General features: G+C 47.1%; 1 protein-coding gene across 2 annotated transcripts in view; it reads left to right on the forward strand.

The window, feature by feature from the left end:
• The window catches only part of LOC101740410 (nose resistant to fluoxetine protein 6), a 29,369-nt gene that overhangs the window by 5,602 nt on the left and 5,705 nt on the right, over window positions 1-18,062 (forward strand). For both annotated transcript variants that reach the window (XM_062673885.1, XM_038017788.2), the window contains 6 exons: window positions 2,890-3,042; window positions 3,478-3,634; window positions 13,401-13,518; window positions 14,693-14,780; window positions 15,657-15,823; window positions 17,155-17,340. In XM_062673885.1, the coding sequence (XP_062529869.1) occupies window positions 2,890-3,042; window positions 3,478-3,634; window positions 13,401-13,518; window positions 14,693-14,780; window positions 15,657-15,823; window positions 17,155-17,340 (869 nt within the window). The remainder of the gene's footprint in view (window positions 1-2,889; window positions 3,043-3,477; window positions 3,635-13,400; window positions 13,519-14,692; window positions 14,781-15,656; window positions 15,824-17,154; window positions 17,341-18,062) is intronic.

The following is an 18,062-nucleotide window of genomic DNA, read 5'->3' on the forward strand; positions in this document are numbered from 1 at the left end:
TAAACAATAGGGAGTTGATGAGATTATAATAATATAGTAGTTTTACCATCTGATTTGCAAGCTTCAACTTACACTTGTTTTGGGTACTTCAGAGAAGATCTTATCATATGACATCATACGGTACGCGCATGTTAGCGCACGATTACACTTAACAAATGTGTGTCTTTAGTATAAAATCAGCAATTGATTTTTTCAGTTTTCGAATATTCGCGTTGGTGCTCAATATCTCGCCATTTCTCTCGTAAATGGGTACTTTGATGATAGTGACACCATACTCCATAGTGCTTCGTGTGTCCTGAAATTCGTAGTCTGCAAAGCCCCAGGCTCAATTCCTTTTTTTCCCTACCTAATCTTCGGTAGCCTAAGGGGATAATACAACTACGCGCTGTCGGATAAGTGAGCTCAAGGGGTTCAACCTGAGAGAATTTGCTAACATCTGCCCTAGCAAGAGCAGTGCTTCGCTGAACCTACTACCAGATCGGAATCGCGACCCATTCAGAAGATCTGGCGAGAAACTCAGTGGGTTGTGTGGGAATTATGTTTAAGTAAAATCAATTTCATTACGATAGATCGTATCGCAGTACGTGAATATGTGTGACCTTGTTCATTTTGTAACATGCGATGGTGACATTCGTAAGCCGATATTGCTTTCTTATAAACCGGTCTTTTTCATTTATTTAGTTCACAGATTTTATTGCTTTAGATTTACAGAGGAGTTGACGACCGACCTTGCACTAAGTGGTTACCGAAACGGATATCAAAGTTAGCCTTAACTAATCTATCCTTTAGTCCGCGCATACTTTGATTTTCATGAGATAGATCTACCAGCAATTCGCGGTATCCTAAACTATGTACTACACGAAACAATTGAGTAAGTTTTTTAGAAGTTAGACAACAATTATACAATGTAATGGCAATTTGGACATTATATTTCAAGGTGGGTGTCGATATTGGAGTTGCAATGTCTATTGGCTCACAATTAACACTAGATTGTGGCGGTAGTCGTCACAGCACACAAGATATCTGACAGATGCCTGAATCTCGCTTACGACATTTCCAAGATTACCTTACATATATATTCAGAAATTCGAAGAATTCAGAAAATTCGATCATGTTTCTCATTTTCGCAAAGAACTTAAATGGCTCCCTATACGCCTTCGTAGGAATACTCGAATATTATGTCTCCTATTCAATATCCTACATAAGCCCACTTCTCCCTTATATTTACGTGAGCGATTCTCTTTCATTCGTTCTCCTGATGCTCCCTGCAGGTCCAACCAACGTTCTGTTTTGTTATTCCCTTCCCACAAAACCAATTTCTATTCTCACTCCTTTACTGTGCACGCGGTCAGACTGTGGAATTCGTTGCCGGCTGACATCCGAGTTTGCAAGTCTGTTTCTGTTTTTAAATACAAGGTCAAACAATTTTATCTCTCATCAACCGAATGATCATGGTTCTATACTCTTCGCATATACGAGTGTTACTGTGTTACTTATAATATTTGCTATGTGTATGTGCTATAATTCTCATGTTGTATTTGTTATTTTAGTTATGTGTTATTTGTTCTACACACACTTATCACTTTTTATTATTATTCTCATTATCCTCTCGCAGGTCTGCTGGAGGAGATTTCTCAAAGAAATAAGCAGTGTCTTTGTACATAATTTTCCTATTACTCTGTACTGTGTCTTGTTTTCTGTGTTTACATAAATAAATAAATAAAAAAATAAATACCAGTTCCGCGCAACAACATTCGCATTCCCGATCCTGCGGAAAGAATGGAAAGCAGTCGACGTCGCCCCAAGCACGTCATTTCGGATCCTCCCGATCCACTAACGGTGCTTTTAGGAAGGACCGGTCACCGTTCCCGTCGAACCTGTCGCTTGCGACGAAGGGCTCGACGAGTAAATTAACCCACAGCCGATTGAGTTTCTCGCCGGATCTTCTCAGTGGGTCGCGTTTCCGATTCGGTGGTAGATTCTGCGAAGCACGGCTCTTGCTAGGGCTCGTGTTAGGAACGTCGTCAGGTTTGGGCCCTGTGAGCTCACCTACTAGTTAAAGTTACGCTGGAATAGCCTGTCAAGGCTATCAGCAGCTTAGATAGGAAAAAAAACATCATTTGGATCGTGTCGGCTACCGAGCAATATCACTCGCTTGGTGGAGTCTTCCTTTCATCGTAAAGATAAAGATAAGCCGTGAACTCGAATCTTCATCTATACCATACAAAAAAGCAGTGAATGTCATGTTATCTTTTGGCTGCGATGCGGGGTATGCTATATCTAAACTTGTGACGTATTCTTCACTGTTGAGGGTCGTGACCACCCTTTTTTATCACCTTCACACGCATGATCTTTCTCCATTTAATCTTGTCTCTGGCGGTGTGGATGGAGGGCGTTGTAAAATGTGGAATCAAAAGCGATGCGGACCAACGTATGCTTAATGACCTTCCTTCCTTTAACGACCTTTTTCCACCCACCTTGCCGGTCACGATGAGCCTCTCGAGATCGCTACCATCCTTCCGTGCAATGTAACAGAAGTACTAAACTCATTAAGTAATTTTTATAATTACAAAGTAAGTAAAGAATTAAGTCGTCTCCGATGGTACAATCATATAAGCCCGAAGCCGCAGGCCTCCAGACTACGTCAGAAATAGATGCCTCAACCTTAACGTACCAAGTCGAAGAAACCGCGGTAGGCCCAAGAAACGCTGGTTGAATGTGGTAAAGGATTTGGAGGAGAATAACCTCACACAGAAAGATACTAAAGACCAGGCAAAGTGGAGTTTTAATAGAAAAGCGGACTTTGGTACTAAGCCAGGAAAACGCTAGGAACAAGACGAAGATTGAACATGAAATGTAATTTAAAAATATATCTTTGTAATTCACCAGGAATATTCAAGTCAAACACTGAAGCACTACAACAGAACTCAGATACACCGCGGCGTCTGTGTGTCCAGATGTCGGAGGGAGCAGCCGGCTGACACGTCATGGAACTCAGTCCAGAATTGTGTCAATCAAAGCGTTTTGAAATATGGTTTGCAGGTAGGTACATGTGCATTTTGTTTTATTGCTTATAAAGCTAAACGAACTCATGTGATGTAAAGTGTTTATTGAAATCCATAGAAGCCACAACGTGAATGCAAACATCGATTTTGAGACTTCTAAATACTACAGAATGAATGAACAATAAAAGACTTCATTGCGGTTTATGTAATTTATTATATGAATATTTCAAACAGTATTATTAAATTATCCAAAACTGAACTGACAGATAAGGTCAGTGAATCCGTCTAAGACAAATCTTGTTTTTAAATAAAGAGTCTTAAAGGCTTAAAGGGTTAAATACTAAAGGTTTTTCTTCACCTACGTATCTCTACTTAAATTTTTATTTTTTGCGGGTTTGAAATCATATAGTGAACATAAGTTAAGTGTGTATTCATTAGGAAGTTGTTTAAGGGTAGCCGTCCTGTGTTTCAGGCCGAACTGCTGTCCATGGACTGGTGCGTCAGCCAAGACGCGAAGCCAGTGAGTGGCTCAGCGCGGGCTCTTGCTGTTTTCTGCACAACATTAGTTGCGATCGCCTGTCTCGCGACAGTGCTGCACGTGTTGGCTGAAAGATGCGTTAAAGTTGACGGTAAGTGTCCTTCTTCATTATTTTGGACCCGAGATTAAAGATCGCTAGTTTTGGGAAGTTCTAATTTCACTGCTTTCGGCTTAAAGATGATCACCGGCTTCCTTACTATTGGTTCCTAGTTCATTCGATTTTGGTATTACAGTATTCATATCTCCTCACTGTCCTTTTTTTTTTGTTTTCTACCTATGCTGATAGCCTTGAGAGGCTATTTCAGCGTACCCTAGCTTGTGTAGGTGAGCTCGCGGGGCTCAAACCGGAGAATTGCTAACACCGCCCTAGCAAGAGCAGTGCTTCGCAGAATCTTTTTTTTTTTTTTTTTTTTTTTTTTTTATGATTGAAAGTTTACTGGTGGCCCGAAGGCCTTTCCAGTTTCACCAGGACAGGTGGGCGAGCAAAGGCTCAGCCAAGAGGGGTGGGATTTGCTAACAACTGCCCGAGCGCCTCCGAAGGAGACCTAACAACTCAAGAGCAATTGTTTCGCGAATGAATCTACTACCGGATCGGAATCGCGACCCGCTGAGAAGATCCGGCGAGAAACTCAGCGGGCTGATGCATGGGTTAGGTTGCACGTCGACCTCTTTGTCGAGTTCGACGAGTACGGTTACCGGGGTCCCTAAGCCTGCCCCTAGTATTAGAGCTGAAGGCATCTAATGCAAAGGTTATTGGATCTGATGGATCCGTAAGGACGTGTCTAGGGCGTCGACGGTGACTGGCTCCTGCATGATCAGGATTCGGGGAGTAGTCAGCGGCGGCAACGATAAGGCGATTATCATGACGCATAGCCTTATCGAAGTATCGTTCCGACGCTGACTTCATGTATTTCCGAATTGATTCGAGGCCCAGGTCGTCGTGTAGGTCAACGTTCCTCACGAACCACGGAGCCCCGACAGCTAACCTGCAAAAGCGGGATTGTAGGGATTGGAGGGTGTCTATGTGTGTGCGGGCCGCGTGAGCGAACACCACACTCGCGTAAGTCATGACGGGCCTTATGCAAGTTTTGTAAAGTGTCACCTTGTTCCGAAGGGACATTTTACTCCGCTTACAGATCATGGGGTAGAGTCTACCGAGAATAAACGCGGCACGGTCACGGACTGATTTTATATGCGGGCGGAATGTCATCGATGCATCCAGGGTAACGCCCAGGTACTTGACCTTCCTGGCCCAGGGTATGGGTTGTCTAAAGAGAGTAATCGGGGGTGTGAGATTCCTCCTCCTAATCCGGGAGGAAATCCGTGTGGAGCTTCCCCTCTGAAATAGCACCGCAGTACTTTTCGCTGGGTTGATGTCTATGCGCCATTTTCGGAACCACTGTCCTAGGGCTAGGGCTGCGCTCTGAAGCTTCTTCGCGATTAGGGACTTATTTCTACTAGAATAGTAAACAGTCGTGTCGTCGGCGAATAAAGCTAAATGGGTCGGCGGCGACCGGGGAATATCGTTGACGAATAAGCTAAATAGGAGGGGTGAGAGGACAGAGCCTTGCGGGACTCCAGCTGTGAGAGGTCGTGGGGAGGAGCGGGTTCCCTCGACTCGATATCGAAAAGAGCGGTTCGACAAGAAGTTCCGTATGATGAGCACGAGACTATCCGGCACGCCCATGTTGAATAGTTTGAAAATCAAACCATTGTGCCAGACTTTGTCGAACGCTTTTGCGACGTCGAAGAAGAGAGCTCCCGTGTATAACGGTTTTGGTCGATTAAGCCCCACAAGAATGTGCTCCGTGAGGCGGTGCACCTGTTGAACGCATGAGTGATTTGTACGGAATCCGAATTGTTCATCGATGAGAATGCCCTTGGATGAGACGAAGTCTCTGAGGCGTTTGTAGAGCAGACGCTCATACAGTTTGCCTAGAGACACGAGGAGGCTAATCGGGCGGTAGGTCGTCGGATGATTTTTTGGTTTACCGGGTTTATGTATGCCGATAACGTCCGCTTCTTTCCACACCGCGGGAAAGATACAGTTCGCCATAGCGGCATTGAAAATAGATGCCAACATCACGATGAGTTGGACGGGTAGAAGTTTAATAACGCGGTTGGATATACCGTCGGAACCGGGAGCCTTGCGAGGACGTAGGTCTTTGATCAAGTCTTTAACTTCCATCGGGGTGACGGGTGGTAACGCATCAGAGGGTGGCAAGGAGGCTCTGCGTTCTACCTCACTGTCTACTAATTCTACATGAACAGGGTCCACGGATTGAGTGCTGGGCGTGCACTGGGTTTGCAATGTATCGGCCAGCAGCTCTGCTTTTTCGTCATCATCGAACGCCGCGAGTCGGCCTGAGGGGCCTACGAGGGGGGGCATAGTTACTACCGTATCCGATTTGAGAGTACGAGCTAAGCGGTAGTAAGACCTTTGGGAGGGCGCGAGTCCTTCTAAGAAATCAGACCATCTGGCATCTCGGACTTCGGCGATGCGAGACTTTACGTCGCGTTGTAGGGCACGCATTCGAATACGATTTTCCGCGGTAGGATACCTGTCGTAGGCGCGTATCGAGGCGTTCTTAGCTCTAAGGAGTTCCCTAATATCGTCGGACAATTTGAAGCGGTGAAGGAAGTCCTCCGCTACAACTTGTTTCGATGACCTATCTAATGTCGAGGTGATGTGTGACGTTAAGATGTCTATGGCTTCAGCGGTATCCTGAGGAGACGGGATAGAGTCCGGGTTAAACGGGAGCGATGGTGGATCAGATTCAGCCAGGCTGATGCCCAGCGTGTGCCAATCCACCACAGTCCTCGTGACGGGAACGGAATCGGGAGCGCGACCGAGCTTCATAACGACGGGACGGTGGTCTGAATCTAACTCTGAAACTACTTCGATCGAGTGTAAGCGCAGAGTTACGTTTTTTAATAACGCTATGTCGAGTATATCCGGGCGATGCGCGATATTTAGCGGGTAGTGAGTCGGGGTTAGCGGAGCGACGATATCGAAGGCGAGATCATCGACTAACGCGTCAAGCCGCCTGCCATTCGGGGTTGTGGTGTGTGAGTTCCACCTGATGTGTTTACAATTTAGGTCGCCCGCCAGAATGACAGAGCTCCCCATACCGAGCAGCGCCTCGATATCACTGCTAAGAACGATCTTATCCGGTGGAAGATAAACGGACGCGATAACGATCGGCGCGTGTCCCGTCAGTGAGATTCGGCACACTGATGCTTCGATATTAGCGAGCGCGGGAGGATCGAGCGGGACGCAATGCAGGGCTCTTCTATAGTAAATGACGGTACCACCACCACGGGCAGAGAGCCTGTCGTTCCTGACCATGTTATAGTTCGCGATTTTAGGGTCACGGCGCGCGGGCTTAAGTAGGGTCTCCTGCACTAAAAAGATATCAATTTGGTGGTCACGCAAAAAGTCAGAAACCTGATCACGTTGATTTGCGAGACCGTAAGCGTTAAAAAATCCTATCGTTACGGATAGGGGCTTTATTCTACTTATATACGCCATTGATTACCGGCGGAGTGAGGGGAGGACGTACGTATTTAATGGCGTATTCCTGCACAACGGCGATAAAGTGTTGTGCAGTGGAGGCAGCGCGAATGGCGTCGCCCAAAGCGTTAACGCGCTCAAAGTTGATCGACTGAAAGAAGTCGATCGCTAAAGCGAGATTGTCGGACGCGGTCGGAGGGCAAGTCGCGGGAGAGGGACGAGTCGCGGGAGCGCCTCCGAAGGAGACCTAACAACTCAAGAGCAATTGTTTCGCGAATGAATCTACTACCGGATCGGAATCGCGACCCGCTGAGAAGATCCGGCGAGAAACTCAGCGGGCTGATGCATGGGTTAGGTTGCACGTCGACCTCTTTGTCGAGTTCGACGAGTACGGTTACCGGGGTCCCTAAGCCTGCCCCTAGTATTAGAGCTGAAGGCATCTAATGCAAAGGTTATTGGATCTGATGGATCCGTAAGGACGTGTCTAGGGCGTCGACGGTGACTGGCTCCTGCATGATCAGGATTCGGGGAGTAGTCAGCGGCGGCAACGATAAGGCGATTATCATGACGCATAGCCTTATCGAAGTATCGTTCCGACGCTGACTTCATGTATTTCCGAATTGATTCGAGGCCCAGGTCGTCGTGTAGGTCAACGTTCCTCACGAACCACGGAGCCCCGACAGCTAACCTGCAAAAGCGGGATTGTAGGGATTGGAGGGTGTCTATGTGTGTGCGGGCCGCGTGAGCGAACACCACACTCGCGTAAGTCATGACGGGCCTTATGCAAGTTTTGTAAAGTGTCACCTTGTTGCGAAGGGACATTTTACTCCGCTTACAGATCATGGGGTAGAGTCTACCGAGAATAAACGCGGCACGGTCACGGACTGATTTTATATGCGGGCGGAATGTCATCGATGCATCCAGGGTAACGCCCAGGTACTTGACCTTCCTGGCCCAGGGTATGGGTTGTCTAAAGAGAGTAATCGGGGGTGTGAGATTCCTCCTCCTAATCCGGGAGGAAATCCGTGTGGAGCTTCCCCTCTGAAATAGCACCGCAGTACTTTTCGCTGGGTTGATGTCTATGCGCCATTTTCGGAACCACTGTCCTAGGGCTAGGGCTGCGCTCTGAAGCTTCTTCGCGATTAGGGACTTATTTCTACTAGAATAGTAAACAGTCGTGTCGTCGGCGAATAAAGCTAAATGGGTCGGCGGCGACCGGGGAATATCGTTGACGAATAAGCTAAATAGGAGGGGTGAGAGGACAGAGCCTTGCGGGACTCCAGCTGTGAGAGGTCGTGGGGAGGAGCGGGTTCCCTCGACTCGATATCGAAAAGAGCGGTTCGACAAGAAGTTCCGTATGATGAGCACGAGACTATCCGGCACGCCCATGTTGAATAGTTTGAAAATCAAACCATTGTGCCAGACTTTGTCGAACGCTTTTGCGACGTCGAAGAAGAGAGCTCCCGTGTATAACGGTTTTGGTCGATTAAGCCCCACAAGAATGTGCTCCGTGAGGCGGTGCACCTGTTGAACGCATGAGTGATTTGTACGGAATCCGAATTGTTCATCGATGAGAATGCCCTTGGATGAGACGAAGTCTCTGAGGCGTTTGTAGAGCAGACGCTCATACAGTTTGCCTAGAGACACGAGGAGGCTAATCGGGCGGTAGGTCGTCGGATGATTTTTTGGTTTACCGGGTTTATGTATGCCGATAACGTCCGCTTCTTTCCACACCGCGGGAAAGATACAGTTCGCCATAGCGGCATTGAAAATAGATGCCAACATCACGATGAGTTGGACGGGTAGAAGTTTAATAACGCGGTTGGATATACCGTCGGAACCGGGAGCCTTGCGAGGACGTAGGTCTTTGATCAAGTCTTTAACTTCCATCGGGGTGACGGGTGGTAACGCATCAGAGGGTGGCAAGGAGGCTCTGCGTTCTACCTCACTGTCTACTAATTCTACATGAACAGGGTCCACGGATTGAGTGCTGGGCGTGCACTGGGTTTGCAATGTATCGGCCAGCAGCTCTGCTTTTTCGTCATCATCGAACGCCGCGAGTCGGCCTGAGGGGCCTACGAGGGGGGGCATAGTTACTACCGTATCCGATTTGAGAGTACGAGCTAAGCGGTAGTAAGACCTTTGGGAGGGCGCGAGTCCTTCTAAGAAATCAGACCATCTGGCATCTCGGACTTCGGCGATGCGAGACTTTACGTCGCGTTGTAGGGCACGCATTCGAATACGATTTTCCGCGGTAGGATACCTGTCGTAGGCGCGTATCGAGGCGTTCTTAGCTCTAAGGAGTTCCCTAATATCGTCGGACAATTTGAAGCGGTGAAGGAAGTCCTCCGCTACAACTTGTTTCGATGACCTATCTAATGTCGAGGTGATGTGTGACGTTAAGATGTCTATGGCTTCAGCGATATCCTGAGGAGACGGGATAGAGTCCGGGTTAAACGGGAGCGATGGTGGATCAGATTCAGCCAGGCTGATGCCCAGCGTGTGCCAATCCACCACAGTCCTCGTGACGGGAACGGAATCGGGAGCGCGACCGAGCTTCATAACGACGGGACGGTGGTCTGAATCTAACTCTGAAACTACTTCGATCGAGTGTAAGCGCAGAGTTACGTTTTTTAATAACGCTATGTCGAGTATATCCGGGCGATGCGCGATATTTAGCGGGTAGTGAGTCGGGGTTAGCGGAGCGACGATATCGAAGGCGAGATCATCGACTAACGCGTCAAGCCGCCTGCCATTCGGGGTTGTGGTGTGTGAGTTCCACCTGATGTGTTTACAATTTAGGTCGCCCGCCAGAATGACAGAGCTCCCCATACCGAGCAGCGCCTCGATATCACTGCTTAGAACGATCTTATCCGGTGGAAGATAAACGGACGCGATAACGATCGGCGCGTGTCCCGTCAGTGAGATTCGGCACACTGATGCTTCGATATTAGCGAGCGCGGGAGGATCGAGCGGGACGCAATGCAGGGCTCTTCTATAGTAAATGACGGTACCACCACCACGGGCAGAGAGCCTGTCGTTCCTGACCATGTTATAGTTCGCGATTTTAGGGTCACGGCGCGCGGGCTTAAGTAGGGTCTCCTGCACTAAAAAGATATCAATTTGGTGGTCACGCAAAAAGTCAGAAACCTGATCACGTTGATTTGCGAGACCGTAAGCGTTAAAAAATCCTATCGTTACGGATAGGGGCTTTACTCTACTTATATACGCCATTGATTACCGGCGGAGTGAGGGGAGGACGTACGTATTTAATGACGCGTATACGTCGGCGTATTCCTGCACAACGGCGATAAAGTGTTGTGCAGTGGAGGCAGCGCGAATGGCGTCGCCCAAAGCGTTAACGCGCTCAAAGTTGATCGACTGAAAGAAGTCGATCGCTAAAGCGAGATTGTCGGACGCGGTCGGAGGGCAAGTCGCGGGAGAGGGACGAGTCGCGGGGGCGGGACGAATCGCGGAGGAGGGAGTTGTAGCCGTGTTCGTGTACGGCAGCGGTTTTGCCCAGGCCGAGACACTGGGCACCGCCGCCGGAACGAACGCTGGCTTAGCCTGCGACGCAGAGGGTGCCGAGGCTTTGATGTCTGGGCCGGAAGCTCGGAGGCGGTTTTGGCGGGCGACGCGGCGATTTATTTTAGGGGCTCGGGGGCAACCACGGTAATTCGCGGGGTGACCCTGTGTTCGACACAGGACGCAGCTAGGCGGTTCCGTCGCGGTTTTTTGGTCGCGAGCGCAGAGGGCCGTGGCGTGATCGCCCAAACACTTAACACATCGGGGGCGCGCGTGACAGTTACGGGAAGAGTGCCCGTACAATTGACAGTTATGGCACTGGCTAGGAGTGCCTTTTTTATGAGGGGCTTCGACAGCGATACCAGAGAGCCTACAGACGGTCTGTGTGTTAAAGATTTTCTTACCCTCGGGGGTAGGCTGGAGAGCGACTAGAACCATATTATATGGCTCCCTACCGCGACCGGTGTGCATACGGTGCACAGAATTCACTGGTAGGCCTTGTTCTAACAGGTCGGCTTTTACGAGCTCTACATCTAACTCTTTAGGGATTCCGCGTATTACAACGCGGAGTTCGCGCTCCTCCTGGAGCGTATACGTATGGAAACTTATACGCTCCTTACGGAGGTAAGAAGAGAGGGCCCTATGGTCGTCGGGTGTTTGAACCTTAATTTGAATGCCGTTCGCGAGATTACGGGCATTCGTGAAATTTATATTTTTGGCCTTAAGGGCCAGGCAAACTCGATCCCAAGCTGCCTTCTTCTGAAGGATAACCGGGGGAGGGGTCTGGGTTTTATTTTGTGCCACCGGACGCGGCGACGGAGTGGCACGGGCTGGGGGCGCAACGGGAGTCTGAGGGCGGGGGCGCGACGCGTTCACGGCTTTGCTAATTTTAGCGGCCGCGGGAGCTCGAGACTCCGCGGCACGCTTCTTACCCTTCTGTACCAGGGTGAATCCATCCGTCGATGAGGCGGGGGCGACCTCCATGTCCGAGTCAGAGTCGGAGCACGAGGAGGCGGGTGCAGGCGACCTACGAGCAAGTGTAGGTGTTTTAGAGGGCGCGACGGAGGCCGCGGATGATCGCTCAGCTGAAACGATGGTCACGGCGGACGACGCAGCAGCTTTTCTCGCCAGTATAGGCGACACGGGAGCGGCAGGCACGACAGAGGCTGCGGTGCTCAATGCAGAAGCTCTGCACGCAGGTACAGGCGACGCAGGAGCAGCGAGCGCGGCGGAGTCCTCGAGAGGGCTCGCAGTGTGATTGGCCTTGAAGGCCAAAAACTCCGAGGCGAGCTGTGGGTGGCGAAGTCGGAGGAATTCCGCGAATACAGCGTCCATGATCGCTGAGTACCCAGGTGGGGCGGCCCCGGGTCTTGAAAACACTCGCCTTACGGCGAGGCCCCAACTTCTCGGACCTGAGCGGTTCTATTGAACACAGGTGGCAATGCGGCGCGATTACTACAGGACAAAGAAAAAGCACAACAAAACAGAAGTTACGAAAAGAAACAAAACAAATAAATACTTGCAGGAAACCACTTTGTCGGCAGATGTACCACGAACACAGGCCGCGCGAACAATGGCCGGGCTAACAAAAGCCGGGCGAACAAAGACCGGGCGATCGAGTGGACGATGAGCACGTCCGCACGTGACGGGTGCCTCTATCGGAATGACCAGAATCTACCACCGGATCGGAAGCGCGACCCACTGAGAAGATCCGGCGAGAAACTCAGTGGGCTGTGTCTGTGGGTTAATTCGCTCGTCGAGCCCTTCGTCGCAAGCGACGGGTTCGACGAGGACGGTGACCGGTGCTTGTATTGCCTAAAAGCACCGTTAATGGTTCAGGAGGATCCGTGATGACGTGCTTTGGGCGACGTCGACGGTTTACCAAACGGTCTACAGGACCGGGTATGTAGTTTCCGGCGGCCACGACAAGAGGGTTCTCATGTCGTGCCGTCTTCTCAAAGTGGCGCAGCGATGCCGACTGTAGATACTTACTGACGGGGTCGAGCTCCAGGTCATCGTGGAGGTCCACGTTCCTCTGGAACCATGGTGCTCCGACGGCTATCCTGCAGAATCGGGATTGTATAACCTGAAGGGGTTTCAAGTTGGTGCGGGCCGCGTGAGCGAACACTACGCTTGCATACGTCATGACGGGGCGTATGCAAGTTTTGTAGAGGGTTACCTTGTTACGGAGGGAGAGTTTGCTTCGTCTACAAAGCATTGGATAGAGTCGTCCTAGTATAAACGCGGCGCGATCGCGTACCGTTTTTACGTGGGGACGGAATGTCATCCCTCTGTCGAGGGTGACGCCTAGGAACGTATACTCAATATCATCAATCAATGTGTCATCGTGGATGCGTCGGTGCAATCGTATCAAGCGATGCATCTGTCTTCGAACCCCATAGGCAGGTACTAATTATTATTTTTGTAAGGAAATACGTACTTAACAATTGTTCACGATTAACTTCCACTGTGAAGGCATAACATCGTGTACTAAAAATCAAACCCGCAAAATTATAATTTGCGTAATTACTGGTGGCAGGGCGTTTTCTGAGTTCGCACGCGTAGGTAGCACCCCCCCCTGCCTATTTCTGCCGTGAAGGAGTAATGCGTTTCGGTTTGAAGGGCGGGGCAGCCGTTATACCTACTATAAAAATTGGGACCTTAGAACGCATGTCTCAAGGTGGGTGGCGATATTAACCTTGTAGATGTCTATGGGCTGCGGTAACTCAACACCAGGTGGGGCGTGAGCTATTCCACCCACCCAGGCAATAAAAAAAAATCAAGGTCAATTGATTCCAAAGCCACTCGACGGTTTCAGGCAATAAATACTTAATGGCGTTTTCTCTGAAACGTAACTTGGACGTTTTGATTCGCAATCGATGCGGCCCGAAGACTCAACCAAGACTGAAGGACGTTGCCAGCATCGAAGGTATCAGGTGACTATTTCAAATTTTACAATCGATGCGTTTTTTATTTTATTTTTGGTTGCCCTTGTAGGCAGACGAGCTTACGACCCACCTATTAGTGAGGGGCTATCGTGGCCCATGGACTTCAGAAATACCAGGGGCAGAGCCAACGTGCTGCCTACTGATAAGTACTTTCTATAAGCCTCGTTTGAAGAAGGACATGTCATAGCGCTGGGGAAGCACCGTGGAGGGGGGCTCATTCCAAAGCCAGATGGTACGCGGCAATAAACATCTTTGGAAAAGCACTGTTGATGAATGCAGTGGTTCCAGGTAGTATGGATGAACTCTACTGTTCTCTGTGTACTCTTCGTTCTTCTTCTTCTCTCTCTACGTTCATGGTCTTTATGTATTCTTAACAAGCGACGCGTCTGTGTCGTTTAAATACTACGATAGGTGCCTTTTAAAAGCGTATCTGTGTTGGCATTGCTATCCAACATTTTTGGTATTAAAACTTAATTATTTTATGTTGGTTTCACAATTTTCCCCCTCCCTCTCTTACCCGGAATGACCATGACCAATACGTGCGTATAAAAGTGTCCCGAGGCTTTATTAACAAATAACCCTAAGACACAGACCACAGAGTTTCTCGCCGGATCTTCTCAGTGGGTCGCGTTTCCGATCCGGTGGTAGATTCTGCAAAGCACTGCTCTTGAATTTTAAGGTCTCCTTCGGAGGCGCTCGGGCAGTTGTTAGCAAATCCCGCCCCTCCTGGCTGAGCCCACATGTGCTGGTAAAACTGGAAAGGTCTCCGGGCCACCAGTAATACTTCAATCATAAAAAAAACGTTACTAAAAAAATATTTAAAGCAGTATAGTTATTAAATTGCTAATACTAGCTATTAGCAAATTCATCAGGTAAGAGTCCCGTGAGCTCTCCTACTCGCCCAGCGAATCTAGTATAAACCCTCAAGGCTACTAAAATAAGTAGGAAAAAAATAAACAAAAATCAGCCGTAAATAAAGTTCTACGCTCTCAACTTCCCACGATCTGAAGAAATCGAGAGAGAGAAGATCTTCCACAGAGCTGGTAAAGACATACTACGTGAAAGTTTTATGGTTTGGAAGATTAAATGCGTTTTAATCTTACAGTCGTGGAAGCTGTTAGGATACTTGCTCGTTTATTTGATGTTACATTCACGATTGCAGGTTCTTCGGCATGCAGTGTGTTATATTTTCAAACGTTTTGATATTTTACGTTTATTCCTACACAGACAATCCGGAGTTTATTGAAAAAGTGAGTTCTGAACCAAATAATTTATAAAATATTAGCCGAAAATAAACCTATAAATTAATTCCTATTATAAACTAAACTAAACTAAGCGTGAAAATTGGGCACGTAATAGATTATTAGTAGCTGCCCGCGTCCTTTCAAGACCATAGATATGGCGCGGCAACAGCTTTATTTTTATCATAAGTATAGAACGGCAAAGGAATCATGTTTTTTGGCACATCTGGTGTTAAGCGGATACTGGAGGCCATAGACATCAACAACGTAAATGCCGCCCATCCATCTTGAGACATGAGTTGTAAGGTCTCAGTTTTCACAGTACAACGGCTGCCCCGCCCTTCAAACCGAAAAGTATTACTGCTTCATGGCAGAAATAGACAACGCGGTGGTACCTACCCGTGGAGGTTCAGAAGACGTCCTAGTACCGAAACGACGAGATTCCGATGAATCCTGAAAATATCGTTGTCACGATACGGTTTTATAACTCTATTTCTTCTATTTTATCTACCTGTATTCTTTTCCGAGAAAAGTTATTACAGTCTGTTTGTGATATGAAGAAATAAAAATACATTTCATTTACATAAACATTTAAATTGAATAACATGTACCTACATGACATCTATACTAAAATATAAATCTACAGTGGTTTTTACGGATGTTCCTTGCATCCGAATGACTTGAAACTTGGTATCCATGTAGAAACTACATGTACTTAATGGATAGACTAATATTTAGATGAGTGTTGGACTCCCTAATAATAATGACAATAAATAATAATGTTAATTTTAAATGCCCAGCGAAGCAGGCGAGTATGGCTAGTAGGATATAAGTACTGAAATACGGAACAATCCAGGGTCTGATGTTTATTTTCATTTTCCACAGCTGTACGATCAGTTCCCTTGGCAGATGATAGTCAATTCTCCGCTATGGGTCCAAGCGTTCTTCTCTATCTCGGGGTTCTTGACCGCGTACACGGTTCTGTTGTCTTCCGAGAAACGTTCACTAACGATCTTCAGCTGTCTTCAGTCAGTTTTAAATCGATGGATCAGGTAATCGTTCTGTACAAGTCGCGGATAGGTCGTCCAACTATTGCAATTCAGTTAACACAGTTTTGTTTTCATACATTACATCTAAGAATACTAATTGTCACGTCCTTACGGATCCATCAGACCCAATAACCTTTGCATTAGACACCTTCAGCTCTAACACCAGGAGCAGGCTTAGGGACCCTGGTAACCGTACGCGTCCAACTCGACAAAGAGTTCGACGTGCAACCTAACTCATGAATCAGCTCGCTGAGTTTCTCGCCGGATCTTCTCAGCGGGTCGCGCTTCCGATCCGGTAGTAGATTCATTCGCGAAGCAGCTGCTCTTGAATTTTCAGGTCTCCTTCGGAGGCGCTCGGGCAGTTGTTAGCAATTCCCGCCCCTCCTGGCTGAGCCCACATGTGCTGGTAAAACTGGAAAGGTCTCCGGGCCACCAGTAATCCTTCAATCATAAAAAAAACGTTACTAAAAAAATATTTAAAGCAGTATAGTTATTTAAGGATGACTTTTAACTTTGAAATGCCCTGTAAAGCGTGCATTTATGACATTTCGTCTTCAGTGGCGTACAGAGCTTAACTCCCGCCCGGGGCACAATACCTTTTTAGCGCTCCTATTTAGGCTATTAGTGTTCCTTTTTTCCTTTCTATTTACGAATTAAAATTTATCATACAATACAGTGACACTAAATTTAAAATATATTTTCCAGTAAAAAAATTATCCGCTTTTTTTATTTAATTTGCGGACTATTTGGCGTCATCTTTTGAGTAGCGTTCGGAGCATGATGCCCCCTCTTGCCACCCCCTCGCTACGCCACTGTTCGTCTTATTCACGCTTTGTACAGATATAATCTTTGCATCAATTCTAAAGTCCACTAAATATTATGTCTACTCTGCATTTTGGTTCTGGGGTTGTATTCTTAGTGCTAAGCAAATATCTCTAATATTAATATCTAATCTCAAATATTAAGTGTGCTAAGGTTGTGAATATAATTTTTTTTCATTTTGTGGTGAGGTCCAAAGTGAAACTATCGATCTATAAATTGGTTTGAAGTCTCTGTAGCATTTAGAAAATGGGAACGGTGTGTCTTAGTATTTGACGGATGGCAAAAATGGGGAGGATGGTGATGCTGGAGAACTCTTGCCATCACTCCAGATACGATTTAGGATGCGAATTATAAAAAAGCTTGTACTACTGCTATAGAGACGTAATAAATTTTAGTAATAGTATGGTCTGGTGGTCGGTACATACCCATATCTTCCAATGCCAAAGAACCAGTATTATAAAGTAAGTTCTTCTTCTTTGGGTCTCAATTTCTAACACCCTATTGCTCCACAGACTAACGCCGATGGCGCTGTTTGCGCTATGGTTCACGATAGCCTGGTTCCCAATGTTGGGCTCTGGCCCGCAGTGGGCGTGGCTGGTGGAGAGAGAAGCTCAGGATTGCTCAGAGCGATGGTGGTACCACATTTTGTATATCCAAAACTTTTTGCCGAGCGGAAAGTTCTGCATGGGACATACCTGGTAAGAGTGTAATGGTGTTCGTCATTGTTATTGGTTGAAATGTGTTGTACACTGATATCTTTCGGTGTAGTGGCTGCTTAAATTTATATATCGAGGGGTGAAAGGCTGTTAAATCGACGTTTTGGTAAACTTACAAGAGGCTCTCTTGAATTTAAAGTTTAAAATTTGAAAATAATATCATAACAAAAAACTTCACCTATTCGAATGGAGTAAACTTAATTGAAGTCCAATTAAAACTATGGAATTGTTGATGCTAATACCAAATAAAACGCACCTTTAATTACAAAGATAAATGAAATTATTATTATTAAGTGAAATGTCGCTTAAGCTAAATAACGGTTACAAATACTGTTCAGAAATTGAACAGTATTGTTACGCACTGGGTTCGGGATGAATAAAAAATTCTACCGAAGTGTAAATTAATACGTATACCGCTTAGAGTACTTACAGCACTTCACTTCTTCTGCTTCGGCTCATGTGATCCGTTCGCTGTTTCGCTTCGAGTAGTTCCGATTAGTAACTAACTGCGTGCCATTTCTACAACGCTTTTATAGTCGATACGACATCCCTAGAATTATCGAGAACATTCCTGACAAGTCGAGTATTTTCGATATGTGTTTCCGCTATTCTGACAATAGATGGCGTTGTACTTCTCGATCGTTTTAGATGTTACTAGATCCTTTAATATTCGTTTCGGCTATACGGCGAAAGATGGCCTTTCT

The sequence above is a fragment of the Bombyx mori genome, chromosome 19, assembly GCF_030269925.1.
Source record: "Bombyx mori chromosome 19, ASM3026992v2".
NCBI classification, from domain to species: Eukaryota; Metazoa; Arthropoda; class Insecta; order Lepidoptera; family Bombycidae; genus Bombyx; species Bombyx mori.